This window comes from Neopsephotus bourkii, unplaced genomic scaffold (assembly GCF_033783945.1).
Source record: "Neopsephotus bourkii isolate Nb327-2 ecotype Australia unplaced genomic scaffold, CSIRO-AGI_Nbou_v1 NB_333, whole genome shotgun sequence".
Classification (NCBI taxonomy): Eukaryota; Metazoa; Chordata; class Aves; order Psittaciformes; family Psittacidae; genus Neopsephotus; species Neopsephotus bourkii.
The window spans coordinates 1,388,620-1,404,402 of record NW_026900839.1 but is presented as its reverse complement, the minus strand read 5'-3'; the positions used below and the strand labels follow the sequence as shown (position 1 = coordinate 1,404,402).

Sequence of the window (15,783 nt, the reverse complement as noted above, 5' to 3'; positions counted from 1 at the left end):
GCGTGCTCGTGCCCGGCCCTCCTGGGATCACAGAGCTCCATTGCCGGGGTGCCGCGGTCGGAGCGTGGTCCCAGCTCTCCATCCGGCCTTGTGTGACCTGGAATTCGGGCAACAAGAAAGAAACCTACCCCAGTCAGCAGGGCGGGAGGTTGAAACTGGGTTTGAGGGAAGAAAGAATCATAGCATGGTTTGGGTTGGAAGGGAATGTAAAGCTCATCCGGTTCCAAATCCATGGCACCGTCAGGGACGCCCTCCACTAGAGCAGGTGCTCCAAGCCCCGTCCAACCTGGCCTTGAGCACTGCTGGGGTCAGTCAGATGCACCATCAAGGCAAATCCACACTTTTGAGTATCTTTACTTTCTATTAAAGGTATATTCTGCACATAAAGACTGGCAGTAAAGGTTTGGGTTCACCTTATTTTGGGGCACTTACAGTGAATCATAGCATTGTAGAATCCCAGGTCGGAAGGGACCTCAAGGATCACCTGGTCCAAACCTTTCAGGCAAGGGTGACCTAAGCTAGATGTCTCAGCACCCTGTCCAACTGAATCTTAAATATCCAGTGCTGGGGAATCCACCATTTATGGGTGAGAATGAACCCAAATGCAGTAGGACATGCAGTGGCTTCCCTGAAGTATCCAACAAGCTATTGGAAGAGCAACCAGAAAAGTTAACAGTTACTCACGTGCTGAACTGGGAAAGAAATAAGGAAATAAGAAGCCAGCAGCTTTGTGACAACTTTTCAGACAAAGAACAGATCCAGCCAGCAGCCCGGTATCAGCATTCTGCCATCAAGGAGCTGTTCTGCAGTTATGAGAGGTGTTTGACATCAGGCAGTGGCCCCTTCTTGGGGCCCTTCAATGCTCTGGGAATGCCCTGTACAGCTTCCTCACCATGACCGGTGAAGGAAAAGTGAAGGAACTTTCCACTTGCAGACCAAGACACGGGTGATTCCTGAGGATTCCCTGACACATCTCTATCCACAGAGCTGGTGCCTTAAACTCTCCTGTTACATTTTGGTGGTTTCATTTCATCCTCCTGTCATCTTTAATGGTCAAGTTGAGCATTGGCAGCTCTGTGAGAGTCCTGTCTTATCTTTGAAGCAAAAGAAGCTTTTGAAAGCGTCCAAAATTCTGCATAACACAAAGGGAAAAGGAAGAGGAACAATAAATCCAAAGGGAAAAGGATGAAGAACAATAAATCCAAAGGGAAAAGGACAAGGAACAATAAATCCAAAGGGAAAAGGATGAGGAACAATAAATCCTCTCATCTTTCTCAACACCAGCCAAGACAATTTTCTTTTCATAAAAGCCTAACCGTGTTCAGGACAGGTTGTGAAAACAACTCAGCAATGTAAGATATTAGCAATTAAACCATAATAAAAGGAGCACACGTTGTATCTGCTAATGCACTGGTTGTACCTTTATTGTTTCACCTCGTTCACTAACAATTCAGTGGTGCAAGGTTACCATACACAGTTAGATATCTGCATTGCACACCTAAGGCTATACAGCAAATGGATCAGAATTAGTACAAATACATGAACTATATTTACATTTTGTATACTGAAGCTCCAAATCTCGGATATATTTACAAAATAAAATAAGAAAATGAAAACCTGAAATTAATGTACAGTGTTGCTGATACACTCCTTCGCTGGGATGAAATCAGTTTGCAAAGAGCTTTTTGTTCAAGAAGGCCACTTACACAGCATATCCCTTGTATACCTTGTGTACAGAGAGATCAAACAGGGGAATGAGGACTGCAATTAAAAGTGTGTATGTGAGTGCAACACCATGGCTGATGTCCAAATGCAAGAACCTTAACCAACTGCACATGAAGTATGAACAAGCAGAGTGGAAAATCAAGACCTGATCCTGGGAAGTGCTGGGCATTCAAGACTCCCTCTGCTTCTAACCCCTGGTTTCAGGGCAGGCAAGAGGTAGTTCAGTGCTGCTCAGGATCAGGCCAATAACTTGGCAACATCAAGAATTGAAGACTTACGACCTCCACACCCTCAGTTTTCCGAATACACAGCTGATCCTGTTGGTATAAAAACAATTCCAAATGACATTGGACACAACCATCTGGTTCGGGCTGGACCAGTTTTGATTTCAAATGCTTAGAACGCATAAATGGCCTTCTGAACAAAAAATAAGTCAATCCTGTTCTTGAACAGCTGATGTTTTTAAACAAGGAAGCATAAAATTAATACATTCCTGCTACATACAGTATAGTTCAGACCACATATTGGGGTTAACTACAATGGAGAGATGCAACGCACACGTTAAGAGACCCATTTTGAAGTACATTCAGCAAACCATCCAGAGCAGCAGCAGTATCCTTCCTTCCAGCAGCACGTTCACAGCTGCATCTTCAACAAAAACACCCACCATGGTATGAACTAACACAAACTTAAGACTGTGCAAGAGTACCAGAAAGATGCATAGGCATAGGCTGTATTAGTTGATTGTATAGTACCAATGGGTGTTATACCAAAGCTAATCCGGTTATCTAATGTGCAATTAATTACAGATGTATAAATATACAATACAATACATAAAATTAAAACCCTGTAAATTAGGTACAAGCAGCAAAAAGTGAAGTCTTTGCTTTGAAATACCTTGTGAATCAGTAATAAGGACTATTGGACACTGACCAAAAAAACCCCTTTCTTAGTGGTCTGGAAATAGTATTGCCTTCCCTTCTGCATCCCAGAATACAGGAATCTTCTTTGAAAAGGTACTTAAAGTGCATTTCTAAAAAACAGTATAGGAGGTTTAGCTTAGCTTTAAAATATCCAGGAAGCCCCAACATCAATGACACGATTTTCAATGGCCAAAAAAGGGCAGTGTTGTTCTTTTCAGCAAGGAACATAACACCCTAAAACACAGCACGGTGTTGCACTCAACCTCTCCAAGAACACCTACCAGTGTTTATGCCAAGTGGGTTGGCAGGCCCATGGCATGATGCCTTGTCTCCAAGGAGAGGGTGAGCCCCAAGAGCTGTCTGACTCCAGGACTTCAGGTACACACAGTAGGTAACCAAGAGTGCACTTCTAAATGCCAAGAGAAGGCAGCTTAGGACTTAGTTGTCCCCTTCTTGCTCTGCTTCTAGAAAGAAATGTCTAACATGTTGGGCTAAAGAAGCTTTAGAGTAAATGGAAATCTTTTGCTTCATTATCCTTCTAAAGGAAACTTGAATTGATTTCAGTCCAGTTTTAAGCAGGGAAACTGATGTCTCAACGTAGGCTTCAGTAATTGGTGAGAAACTCTAACTGTATGCCTTTGTCAGACCTGAAAACAGTAATGCCCGTTTGAACTCCACACAACAAAAATCTTTAGTCACATGCAGCTTTAAGAGATATTGATGCTTAAAAATAGAATTTTTCTCTTCTGCTGATCTGTTATCCACAGGGACATCAAGTCACCAGAAGCTGCTTGCAGTCTTTAGGTAGAAGAGTAACATTTATGCAACACAGCTGTACCACTTCCAGCTCTGTATAAATAAAGCCTCCATCTCTTCCTGCTTTTAAAGGAAGATCCCTTAATCGTGTTTCTATGCAATGCCTCTATCTCCTTAGTTCATTTTCTGGCTTATCCAAAGCAAAGACTTAGCGAACTAGTTTTCTTCTAGTTAAAAGAAAAAGATAAAACTTAAAATGCTCTCAAGTGTGTCACAAAATGCCACCGCCTAAATCACTGCCTCCTCAAACTGGTTCCACCTTCATTACACACAGTGGTGATGGCAGCAACAACTTTAGTGCTTAAAATTAACCTAATTCTTGAGATCGGCTTAGCTCCAGCTTGAGGAGGCCTCCTGCAGCACTGACAAATCTGATGTATCCACACACTGGAAGTGCATTATCGTCCATTGCATAACAAAGGAACAGCATCACTGTGTTAAGTCACACACAATTAAACAAGACAAAACCAGAAGGAAGATAAAAGGAAATTAAATCCCTATTACGTTCCTGGGTCCCCAGGATGCTCCTTCACTCTGGCTTCCAGTTCTGAAATAAATCTGAGGACCACAGGAGATGGCATGAGCATGATTTAGCTTGAGTACTACCTTAAGATATATAAAGACATGTCCTAGCAAATGTCAAACTCCATTTCCCTGCTCCTTTGCCAACCATGTTGTTAGGAGGTCTCATGCATTGCACTTTACTGGAGAATGAAAACCCCATAAAGCTAGAAATTGCTCAGCTGATGCCAGTCCCACGTCCACTTTTGGCCACAGAATTTCTAACCTGTGATGAGTAAGCTGAATCCAAATGACCTTCTTGAGCTGGAGTGTACCTAGATGTGCCTACTGTAATAGTGGAACAAAACTCTTTTACCTCTCCCTTTTGAGGTCAGAACCTCAGGATGAAATCCATGTCCATCCCCCAGGATCACAGCCAGCCCTGTCAATGCCCAGGGCAGTCAATAAATTATAGCACAGCAGTCTGAAACACAGTGAAAGAAACCACCACTCCTCCCAACCTCCCTGAAAACCTAACTATGATGAGTTCACTTCTCAGAAAGGAAACTCATTCTGCCTTCTTTTACAGGGGCAAGGACCAAAACCTTGCCCGCAAGAAGAACTTACACTGTAGGTCAAGAACTAACACCACCCAGCTGATCAACAAGAAGCCTATTATCATACCCACTGACCAGGACCAGAGTCCTCCTGATCTGTCCCCCAGGGAGGATCAGTTCTGAAGTTAAAACTAAGGAGGGGGGTTTAGCTCATTAAAATTGTAGCAGGGAAATTAGGAGACATTCAACAGTTGTTCCAAAAGGAAGTGAAAGTGTCCAGCTGTTCCCTGGAGAATATTGTAAGTGCTAGGTCTAGAAAGCATTCTGTAGACAGAGGATGCTTTCCCCATGAACAGATGGGATGTCATCAGAGTATTGCAGATAAGAGCCACATGCATGAAGCAGGCCTTGCGGAATGATGCCGCAGTCTATCCCAACATACCAATGACAACCGCACATCCCTTCCAAGAGACTTGATTACTGCTGTTGCTCCAGAACTCTGCAGTCAGGACCAACAGCAGAAGAGGAGACACTGCCCTCCTGCGGTGCTCTCCTGAAAGGGCTCTAGGGAACAACCACACTTTCATTTCCACTTAACCACTCTCCATCTGCCAAATATGAGGCTGAGCATCTAAAACCTTAGGGATTCTACCTAATATTTGATCGATGTGCTTTATTTTTCCTCGTGTCAGCACAAGTTCTGTCTCCTCAGCTCAGTTCAGTGGCAGAGTAGTGAGGGTTAGTGTTCTGGGAAAGAGTCAAAGCCAAGCACTGCTCCCCTGCAACCCTGCGAGAGTCTAAAGGCAGATTATTCTAGCCAGCCCCTCTTGGTTTGTTCCCTATCCTTTTCCAGCTCATGCCTAACCCGATGGATCCTGGAAACTAAAACCTGCACCAAGTCCAAAATCCAGTCTGCCCAGACAGATTTGTCCAATATCAGCTTTCAACAGAGTTTAAATAAGAGGCTGGATCCAGAAAGCCTGAGGAGCTATTGCAGTTCCTCCCTGGGTAATGTCTACATAGAAGAATTTCTCTTTCCCTGGCATTAGCACGTTGCCCTGAGGGAACCAATGACTACTGCCAAGTCACAAACTGAATGAAACCCTGCAGCAGTCCAGACAGACAACAACGGACAGTGGGACAGACTCCGAAAGGTCAGTTGGAAATGGGAAAACAATTGTTAGAATTTAAAATAAATATTATTTTTTTTCTTTTTAGAGTCGTGCATAAATCACTTCATTTTTTTTTTTGCCTTTTTTTTTTTTCTTTCTCTTTTAGTTTGGCCACATGCTACTAGGTACGATCCTCAGTACAAGTGAAAAGAAACAAGGTACAGTTAGAATACCTAGGAAATGTGCTGAAGGAGGTGGGAGGGGAGGGGATGTTAAGCCACAGGATTACATACAAGAGAAACTGTCAAGAATCACAAAGAGAAAATGCGAGGTAACACTTCATCTATCGGAAGGTGAGTTAGGGGAAACAGATGAGAACATTACATGGACTCAGTACTTCAGCTGGCCCGTGCGTCTTCGAGCCAGTTTTGACCTGCACAGGAAAGAAATAAAGAAGTATTTGTTGAATTCTGGAAGCTTATTGCTCTTCCCTCCCCACTTTGTCCACCTTTTTCTTAAATCCTACATAGTCCTAGTTTATTCCATAAGCAAAACATATAAAGGGCTATAATGAGAAAGGTTTCTCACTCTTCTGTTGTGCTCCTTTAAAGGAAGACAGGATCTTCTAAGGACTGCACTGTTAAGAAATTATCTGATGCTGTACAAAAATCGTTCAGTTTTTAGCTATTTTTAACTAAAAGGAAGAGCTCCTGTAGTGTAGTCAGACCTCTCCAGCAAGCAGGGGATGTCTGTGACCCATGTTAAAGGAATGGCTTCTAGAGAAGTTCAAGAAAAGGGAGGGAAATGAGGATTTCTGCTTTAGCTCTCAGCCCAGATCCGCCTGCACAGAGGGAGTAAGAAGCCTTATGAATCTGTAAAACAGCCCTATAAGGAAACCACTATGTGGCCTCCACACACAGTACTGCATGAAGCTTACCACCCATGTTCAAACTGGATACATCTGCTAGGAATGTCACAAGGCAAAGCAGCAGCCACTGCATTTCTGAAGTAGAGGGCTTGTTTGGTTTGATTTTCCCTTTACTGTCCCCCTTCTCCCTTCAGTTCACCCATCAAATTCGGAACAAGCAAGGTTAAATCCTGTGGGAAACTCTCAGCCTCCTGCTTATGACTCTCTCACTGTCTTTGTGCTCTGCAGCACTGTCTGCCCATGAGCTGCCTCTTACCGTATTGTGCCAGCAAGAAGTGGATTGAAGGCATATAACCAGTCATTCATGTCTTTGTCATTGATGGCCTGGAGCAGGACCCCACGATGCTTTGTGCATACACCAAATGTGTTGGGTGTCTGGAATATTAAAGACAATTTAAATTACTGAAGACTACCAAGCACATGATGCACGCTTCCTCTCTGAGGGAAAGTCTGCTGTGGCACACTCCTGAACACCACAAGACCTAAGGTCTTTCACTGGTCATTTCCAGGATATTATTAGTCAATCAGATAGGACATCTTCTACAAATTATACTTTTAAGTATGGACATTAAGAGCTGAGATGGACCAGTAAAGTTAATTTGATTTCTTGCAGGATGCTTGTGTGTGTTGCTTTGGGGTTTTCCTTCTACACACACAAACAAAACACACAACCCCAAACCACCACAGAAACAAGACTACAAAGCCCAAATATACAGGGTGATGGTACCAACATATGTTCCTAAAAGCAAAATATGATGTGTAACAGCAGCTTGTTTTAGTCTCTTGTGCAACTGTGTCCAAAACAGAAGAAACCCTGAACAAACTGGGCCTTAGTAGCCAGAATCATCAGATTCCAGACACTGCCCAAGACACAGATGTATCTTCCTTGGATCAGAGATGACACACAGGATTGTATGGATGCGCTACTACCTGTAACATTCCAGTTCTATGGGTAAATAAATGATAGCTGCAGACTGACCTTGACCATTGCCTGCTGATCCTCACTGTATTCCACCTGAGCTGTGGATAAGTTTATGAGTCCTCTTTCTACAGGATCTTTGTCACTGTTGTAAATGAAAACATAGGGACGGCGAACCACCACAAAGTGCTTGGCCCAGGAGCTGGAGAGTGGCTCTTTGAAGTGGAGGTATCCCTTCTTTGAGACCACAGAGCTGGAAAAAACAAACCCACAGATAAACAGGAATACATTTTCCCCTAAATAAGACACGAAACTGCAAAACACTGTGCAAGGCACTTGGTCCTTACTATGTTTTGTCTACAAACAGTACTATGAAGAAGTTCTTCTATAGCACACTGAATTTTTAATTCAATAACTATGCAAAAGTCTGACACAAAGAAGGAGCCATAAAGATCTCTACTTCAGCGAACTTCAGCCATGGTTTTGATGATAGCAGACATTATATTCAAATCAGTGAAAATCCTGTTTATTGAGTAGATGCAGGGAATGAATGCTGCAGAGATATTAATATGACCCTCACCAATCCTGCTTCTCTCATAAAGGACTCTGCAGTCCTGCTATCACTTGTTTAATTTAACTCCCTCAAATGGGCCATAAACCCCTACAAATCTCAGAAAGCCCTTGTGCAGCTCTCAGGAAGCCGTGGTCACACAACAGAAAACTCACCCTGGTCTGATTTCCTCAATATCAGGAACAAGGTTTAAGAATTCATTCTTTCCAGCTCTGGCAAGATAGGAAGTTTCTACCGTAGGAATTAGCTGGAACTGTTCCACCTCATGGCAGGGACTGGAGGCACGAGAATTTGCTTCTGGTGTTCTTAAAAATAAGAGTGGAGAAAGAGAAGTAAATCACAATAAACCAACTGAATGTGACAATGGAATTTAAAGTGCATCTACAGCCTCGCCTGTCTTACAAGTTTCATCTTCCAGTTTTATATGACACTGGAGTCCTTTTGTACAATATCAGATAGCACTTCCTTGAAGTCTGTGGAACAAAACTTAAACTAACTGCCAGTAAGTTGTTTCCCCACTACTTCTCCCTTGTTTCTCTTGCCCAGTTTACTATGGTTTCATGTAAAATGTACTGCTTCATCAGCACTCCTCCCCTCAGGGATGTTAGGTTGAGAAGGTACAAATCACATCTTTCACTAAGTAATTAGTCCCAATTTAATGAAAAACATCTTCTCTAGATACAGCTGAGAAACATAAAGATAGATTCTTGGCCAAACTGGTTTATTCAGGGTTGTTGTTCGTAGGCCTTTTTTAACAGAGCTCTGAATAAAACTTGTGGACTCTGCACACTGACGCTGCACTGGTCACCGGAATGCCACACATCTGACTGTTCTTTCACACAAAGAAAAAATACTTCAAAAGAACAAAATGGGGAAAAATAATTGTGCAGTGACTGGGGAAGATAAAGGAAGGGCGCTGTACAGAGAAATACCTGAAAGCAGGAAAAGGAAGGGAGGGATTAAAATAAATCAAAGCATAACAAAGAGGTTTGTGAAGCACTGAGAGGTAACATGTTTCTATGAATACCCTATACTTACTTCTGGTCGATTGAACTGCATCTTGAATCCACCAGAGAGGGGCAGGTAGATGAAGGTGTGAGGGTGGCACTGCTGAAACTCGACACAGAGGGGTCCCGCCCGATGGGGGAAATATCTGACAACTACAAGGACAAACGCAGGCAACATATTAGAGGGGCATTTTTTGGTAGCTGGTACAGTCCAGACTAGAACATGGCACTGAGCATGTGGGAGGCTCAGATAATAGAAGGTATTTCTATCAGCTGTTTCCCCACTTGCTAGTCAAAGTTCCACACACAACCATCATAAACCCATCCCAGGTGAAAACACAATGGCACTTCTGTAGGCACAGGTTGTTATTAATGTCCTAAACTACTTGCTATTCACAGCCAGACTTCCTCAACAGCATATCAGACCATCTAGTTTGCAACTTGGAGTTCCCTGTACCTATAGTCAGAGTTTAAAAACCAATTTACCCTTTTACATTACAAGTGTAGGTAGGGAAATACAGTGCACTTCCAGCCTGCTAATAAACTGCAAGATATATATAGCCCAAGTTCACACCATGAATGCAATTCCTGATGCTGAATAGCTAAATGCTTCCAGCAGACTGAAAATAAAGAAATTACTATGAAGTGGTTTGTCTCTTCACAGAATCAGATTCCACAAACTACAAACATATTGCTATTGTACTACAAATACAATGCATTGTATTGCATGAAACATTTACCTTACAATCACTGATGCTGTTGTACACCTGGTTGAATTCCCGATTGAAAGTGTGAGTGAGAAGCTGCAGACACTGAAGTGGGGAAGGAAAACAAACAACACACAGAAAAGGATTTTACATTTAGGTTTTCAGAGAAATTCAAACACAAGAGGCCCTTTGCCAAGACAAACTTGGCAGCTCTTGAAGGGATAAACAGGATAAAAAGGATAAATTAGAATGTTTCATTTACAGAAATACTAATGAAGGGGGATGAGGTACAGCCGTAGCACAAACTGAGCCATCAGCACTGGCTGCTGAGAACAGATTATTTCCCATTAAAATGAAGCTCTCACAATACTGGATATTTGCCATGCTGGGAAGCTCATAATTAACATTTAATCATCTTCAGCACCCCAACTTAGACTCATGCTGTTTTTCTCATGTTATACCTTGGTGGCCAGCTCTTTCTCCCGATCCACCAGGCTCTCTATATCTGCTGAGTCATAGCCACTGCTCTCACTGGGCGTCACAGCACTCTCAAATGTTGTAGTCGAAATCTGTGAGGAAATGCTGGTGGAGGTACTGAGGGTTCCACTGCTCAGACTGGGAGACAGCGAGTCACTCAGGGACTTGGGGATGCTGTCACCAAGCTTTTCACGAAGCAGAAGGAAGTGTCGGGTTTTTTCCACCTGGTAAGAAAAGAAATCAGTGTCATCTGCTCCAGGATGTTGCCTACTTTACAGGAACTGAATTCTTAGGCATTCTTTCAAGAGTCACACCAGTAAGCATGTACAGAGTTTACAATAGCACTAGAAATTGAATACACTTTGATTCTGAGCTGAAGATTCTATTCAGCGGCCAGCCACACGTTTTCTACCTTCTCTGTTAGAGAATTTACTTAAGTCTTGACTTTGGGAACAAACCTGCCACCTGGGAACTCATTCAGCTCAGACCAGCTAAACCCAGGACAAGATCAAAGGCAAATTTAAAGGTACAGTTCTGCTTTCTCTTCCCCTTCCCCATCTCTTTACTCACCTCATGCAGCAACTCCAGTTTCTCCAGTTCCCACTGATGCTCAAGAATGAGGCTGTCACCCCTGGGCCTCCAACCCGCCAGGTTCTCCTCTCCTCGCACATAAGCCACAGATGTATCTAGGACTTTCCTCCTCCTCCTCTGCATTCCTGAGCAGCAAGAAACAACATCAGACATGTTAAAAACAGTCTGAGGGATGCCACTAACACACACTACCCGTTAGCAATCTGTGAAGAACCAACACTTCTGCTGCTGGGCTGGAAATAAACACGGCAATGATTCCATTAACAGCAGTCACACATTCCAAAGAGTTTTGATTTCTTCCAGCTTTCTTCATTCAGATAAAATTTCTATTGACCAGGATATAATGCAAACTCCTGGTCACTCTAAGTAAACAAAAGAACTTCAATTGCTAGGTCTTAAAGGAAAAGTATATTGATACTACATGAACTACATTCCTTCCAAGTTATCAAGCTTGCATCAGATATCAGTTATGAGGACCAAGAGAAAACTACTGCTGCAAATACAAAGTCTCACCTGTGCTAGTTATGAGCCATGTACTATGCCCTCTAAGTCTGACTCAGGCACATGCCCAGTTTCCTTATATACTCATATCAGAAAATGTAAAGTTCTCAGCGAATCCTTGGTTCACCAATGGTAAAACACAGACCCAAGTGGAAAATAAAAGCCTGCATGAGTCTTTTTTAACGGAATAGCAACGTTCCACTGCTCCTGTGAAACACAGGAACTGCTTCCCATCAGGGCAGAAGTGTTTACTCCATCTTGCCTATGGAATTTTCTGCAGTATTTCATACTTGTCACTCAAACATCCAGTCACTGCTTACCTGGACTTCCTGTGTCTGCCATTTTGCATAAACTTAGTTCATAGATCCCGGTTACACGATTGCTATTCACAAGAAACCAGAGCGGAAAAAGAACTATTAATTTCAGGTACAAAGTGTATTAGCTTTAGTTAAGTGGTCCCCAAATTAGAACTTCAGGTATAGTAAGTCAGAACTACATCTGAATTCTAATCTTGACATAAAATAGCCAGAACAGACTGCAAGTGGCATCCCCCATGCTCCTCCCCACCACCAATTCAACTCAGCAAGGAGCCACTTTACTGCAGTAAATTCCAGACCAGGATAATCTATGTATGAGCTTGAAAATTGGATCTCTTCCCAACTATTCTGTCAAAAGGTTGAAAAAGGGGTCAGTAAAGAAAGAAGTCATCAGAGTTTCACTGAAAGAAATTCAAGAATGAATGTCCAAAACCAGACTGGAGAACTAGAACTAGGTAGGATTTCAAGGAAGAAATAAAGGAAACAAAGCTGCATTCTCCCCATGCCCTCTAAGAGAAAAACCGTAGTACAATGAGATAAAACATGGATACCAAAACTGGTCACTGAACTTACGAATCTGGAGATTTGGAGTAGCCACTGCCAAAGAGATTGCGCAGTGACCGTGGTGGGGAGATCTTGGCATCTCGAGAGTAAAACACCATACAGACATCCTTTGTTATAACAGCAGGCTGGATGCAATGGTCAAGCTAAGAGAAAGAACAGCAATGAATGAGTGGGTGCAGACAACTAAGCCAAGTTACACTGCTTCCCTCTTTCAGTGGGACAGCTTTATGAAATTTGTTCTTGTTTGGGTCTTTGGTGAAGGGTTTTCTTATGTGTTCCCATGAAACAGAAGTACTTGATGCATCTTGTGGGTGAAGTACTACACAAGACAACAGTGTTTTGCATGGAAAGCCAAAAGCTAGGCCAGTGTTTTAGTACTGGTAGTACTTACATAGCAGTGTTTGCTGATTTCAGTGATCATAGAATCATAGAATAGTTAGGGTTGGAAAGGACCTTAAGATCATCAAATGAGGCACATAAAGAGAAGGAGATCACCAGATTCATTTCACATTTGTTGTGAGGCAGTGATACCTTGACATCTGTAGCACTTTAACTGTGAATAAACTTTTCCACCCTGCTCTCAGAAAATGAATAAAGACTTTCCCTGGCTTCAGGATTCAAAGATCATTTAGACCAGTCAGTATTTATCTCAGGTACACACTGCCTGCTGTCTCAATGTTATACTTGAGTCACAAGCAGAAAGGAAGGCACAGATCTCTAACCTCCAGGTAAGCAGAAAGGGTCATATATATCTTCTCTCCATATGGTGTCACTCGGTTGAGGAGAAGGGAGTTATGCAAGGAGCTATCCCAAACTGCTTCAAACCGATAGAAAGTCCTGGAAAAACACACAGTAAAAGCTCAATAGCAAGAGTTCCTCTGCATCCCTCTGATCAGTGCAAAGCATCTCATCCCTCTTATCAGTGTAAACATCTCATCTTTGACATCATCCACTATGACGACTCTCAGTGGCTCAGATAACAAATAATTGAAGCAAAGACCTTTTCTTTCCCAAGATAACTTACCTCTACCTCAAATCAGAATGACTGACAGGTAGGGTTAAGTCCTATAATCGAGCAATAGATAAAGATTTCTTTCTATGTCCCTACTAGATTTAATTAAAACTTCCAGATCTAACACAAACTTTTGCAGTTGAAAGGAAGGAGCTGAAGGTTCCCACAGTTCTGCCCCAGCAATCAGGGAAGTTCATCTGTTCAAGTCACAAGTAAAAGCATCATACACAGGAAAGCTAAATCTTCAGATCTACAGTCACCTCCTAACAGGGGCTATGCGAAATGAGCTTTCTCCTTTCTCGCCGGTAGAGACTGACTCCATGTAGGTTCCTTTGAAAGAAGCCCTATACCCTTACTCAGGAATACAGCCTGCTTCTCTACACTGGTAACAGAAAAAGAATTCTTCATCACTTCCATGTAATTTCCCTCCCAAATCCCCTTGCCACTGTTTTCCATCCCATTCCAAGTCCAAATGATGTGATACTAAAAGCAAGAAAGTGCTTTATGATAGTATTTCTTTAAAACAAGTTCTACCTCTGAAGAGCTTTTCTACTAATGCCCAAGGCCAACAAAAACAAAACAAGAGACAAATGACAAAAAGCAGGGAGGCAGTGGAAGAAAGAAATAACAAAAGCCAAATCACAAAGAAATAAGCAGCAGCACAAGAGCAGACGTATCAGAAACAAAGAGTTCTGATCTCAGAGCCTCCAAAAATTCCCTTTTCCTGATACAAATTACACAATTCTCAGCCACTGCATTGAGACACCATGAACTGTGCAGTCAAGTAATATCATTTGAGAATACTGCTAAATACAGTTTGTATTAGAAGCAGAAACCACTTCTACATGTCCTGCTTCTATTAAAAATGCTACACAGAAGCATATTCTAAAGGCTAAGTAAGTGGTAACCTTAAAGGCACTATAATATAATCATCCTTATTTAGGTTAGATTAGGCAAACACCACAGGTTGTCCTCTGGCCCTTTACAAACCTGTGCTGAGTTCCTGTGTTTTCATCTTCCATTGTGTCTTAGTTCTAAGAGCAATCTTTTAAACATTTAGCAAGCTCCAGATTTACTACATGGTTGGAAGCAACAGCAGTAAAACCTGATGGTTTAGTCAGATGGTAAAGTCAGTGCACCTCACCCCTGAATGAGCTCTGCGCCATTGCCAAACATGACTCCCCATCATAAGGAGAGGATACAGGTGTAAAAGTTCATCAGTGCAGAACTAAATGCCCCTCTTCAGCAAAATGATGCTTTCTGGATAAAGCTCAAACTGAAGTCAAGACAATCACTCCACTGGGTTTTGTCTAGCCAGAAAGTTAAACACACAGTCTTGCCTATCCAAACCAGAACTTGCTAGAATAGTTGTAGAGGGAGGCACCAAACAGAAGTGAGCAAACTTCTTTTAGCACAGTCAATAGCACAGGGGGAAAAATGTAACACAGAACAAGCAAAGCATGGAAAACAGGAGAAGCAGGTTAAAGGCCCCACTGTATAGTTAGAACTGATTTTTAGGTGGTTTTTAGCATTCGTGGTGAATTGAGAGCACTGAAGATGAAGTCTTCTCTTTTTCAAAGAGGCAGAACATGGAAAGAGTGCAAATTGCCCCAGCTTGTGCAGCCAGAATGCTTGGCTCTGACCCAATTTGGAAGGTGAAAAAGGGATGCAGTCTGAGCGGCTACTACTACATGTCTCGCTTCTCTGCCAACTGGTAAACTAAGAAATAGCAGCCACATGGTTAAATTTCAGATGCAAATCCAACCTAAGAACAGAGGTTGAATGACAATCACATGGCAGCCACTGCTTTTTGTTCCATGCAATTCTGAGCTGGAATTTCAAGTAACCCAATCATTCTGGCCTTGACTTAGTACTTCAAACACAGCAAGAATTAAGAGTCAGAGACAGGAAAGAAATCCAAATTTAGTTCTTTTACACAGAACAAAGGAAGAAAATAGCAAGGACTACAAATAGGGACTATATTCTGACAGCACATTTTGAGAATCAGAAAGACTCAAAGGAAGCTGTCTCTTCCATGTGAAGGAAAGTTTGCCTCACTAAATTGCACCTGAATAAACCCCAGACACAAAGGAGGAGGAGGTATACTACTTCTGCAAGAGCTAAGAGGATGCTAACAGAAATTAGTAAAAGCTAAAAGGGAATTGGCAGCAACACAAATGGGGCATAAAGCTTCCTGAAAATAGAATGCTTTATGTACAAAGCAAGCAAACAAAAAATACCTAGGCATATCCTTATCAAGAAAGAGCCTGTGAAAACACGAAAAGAGCTTCAGTTAGTCCAGCCAAAAGCAGAACAGAAAAGCAACAGCTGAGAGGAACAGAGTAAGCGGACTTAAAACCAATTAAACAAAAAACCCACACCAACCAGAAAACAAGTCTGCAGACAATGAGCAAACACAAAATGCACACAATCTGTTACTGGGGCTTCAGTCCCACTCTGCCACCCTGCCATACACTCATCCCACAAATAAACCTTGGCATTTTGGTAAGATGTGGTCAACAGCTTCATCTCACTGACATTCATCCTTCACCCAA

The 15,783-nt window shown here is 42.3% G+C and overlaps 1 protein-coding gene across 9 annotated transcripts in view; it reads right to left on the bottom strand.

Annotated features, from left to right (window-relative positions):
- Nucleotides 1-1,403: 1,403 nt before the first annotated feature.
- Nucleotides 1,404-15,783, bottom strand: part of KIF1B (kinesin family member 1B) — a 93,429-nt gene continuing 79,049 nt past the window's right edge. For all 9 annotated transcript variants that reach the window (XM_061347959.1, XM_061347962.1, XM_061347961.1 and 6 more), the window contains 11 exons: nucleotides 12,939-13,053; nucleotides 12,226-12,359; nucleotides 11,656-11,717; nucleotides 10,814-10,959; nucleotides 10,228-10,467; nucleotides 9,800-9,871; nucleotides 9,091-9,212; nucleotides 8,208-8,357; nucleotides 7,542-7,734; nucleotides 6,819-6,937; nucleotides 1,404-6,067 (listed from right to left, as the gene is read on the bottom strand). In XM_061347959.1, coding sequence (XP_061203943.1) covers nucleotides 6,025-6,067; nucleotides 6,819-6,937; nucleotides 7,542-7,734; nucleotides 8,208-8,357; nucleotides 9,091-9,212; nucleotides 9,800-9,871; nucleotides 10,228-10,467; nucleotides 10,814-10,959; nucleotides 11,656-11,717; nucleotides 12,226-12,359; nucleotides 12,939-13,053 — 1,396 coding nt within the window. In that variant the 3' untranslated portion in view covers nucleotides 1,404-6,024. The remainder of the gene's footprint in view (nucleotides 6,068-6,818; nucleotides 6,938-7,541; nucleotides 7,735-8,207; nucleotides 8,358-9,090; nucleotides 9,213-9,799; nucleotides 9,872-10,227; nucleotides 10,468-10,813; nucleotides 10,960-11,655; nucleotides 11,718-12,225; nucleotides 12,360-12,938; nucleotides 13,054-15,783) is intronic.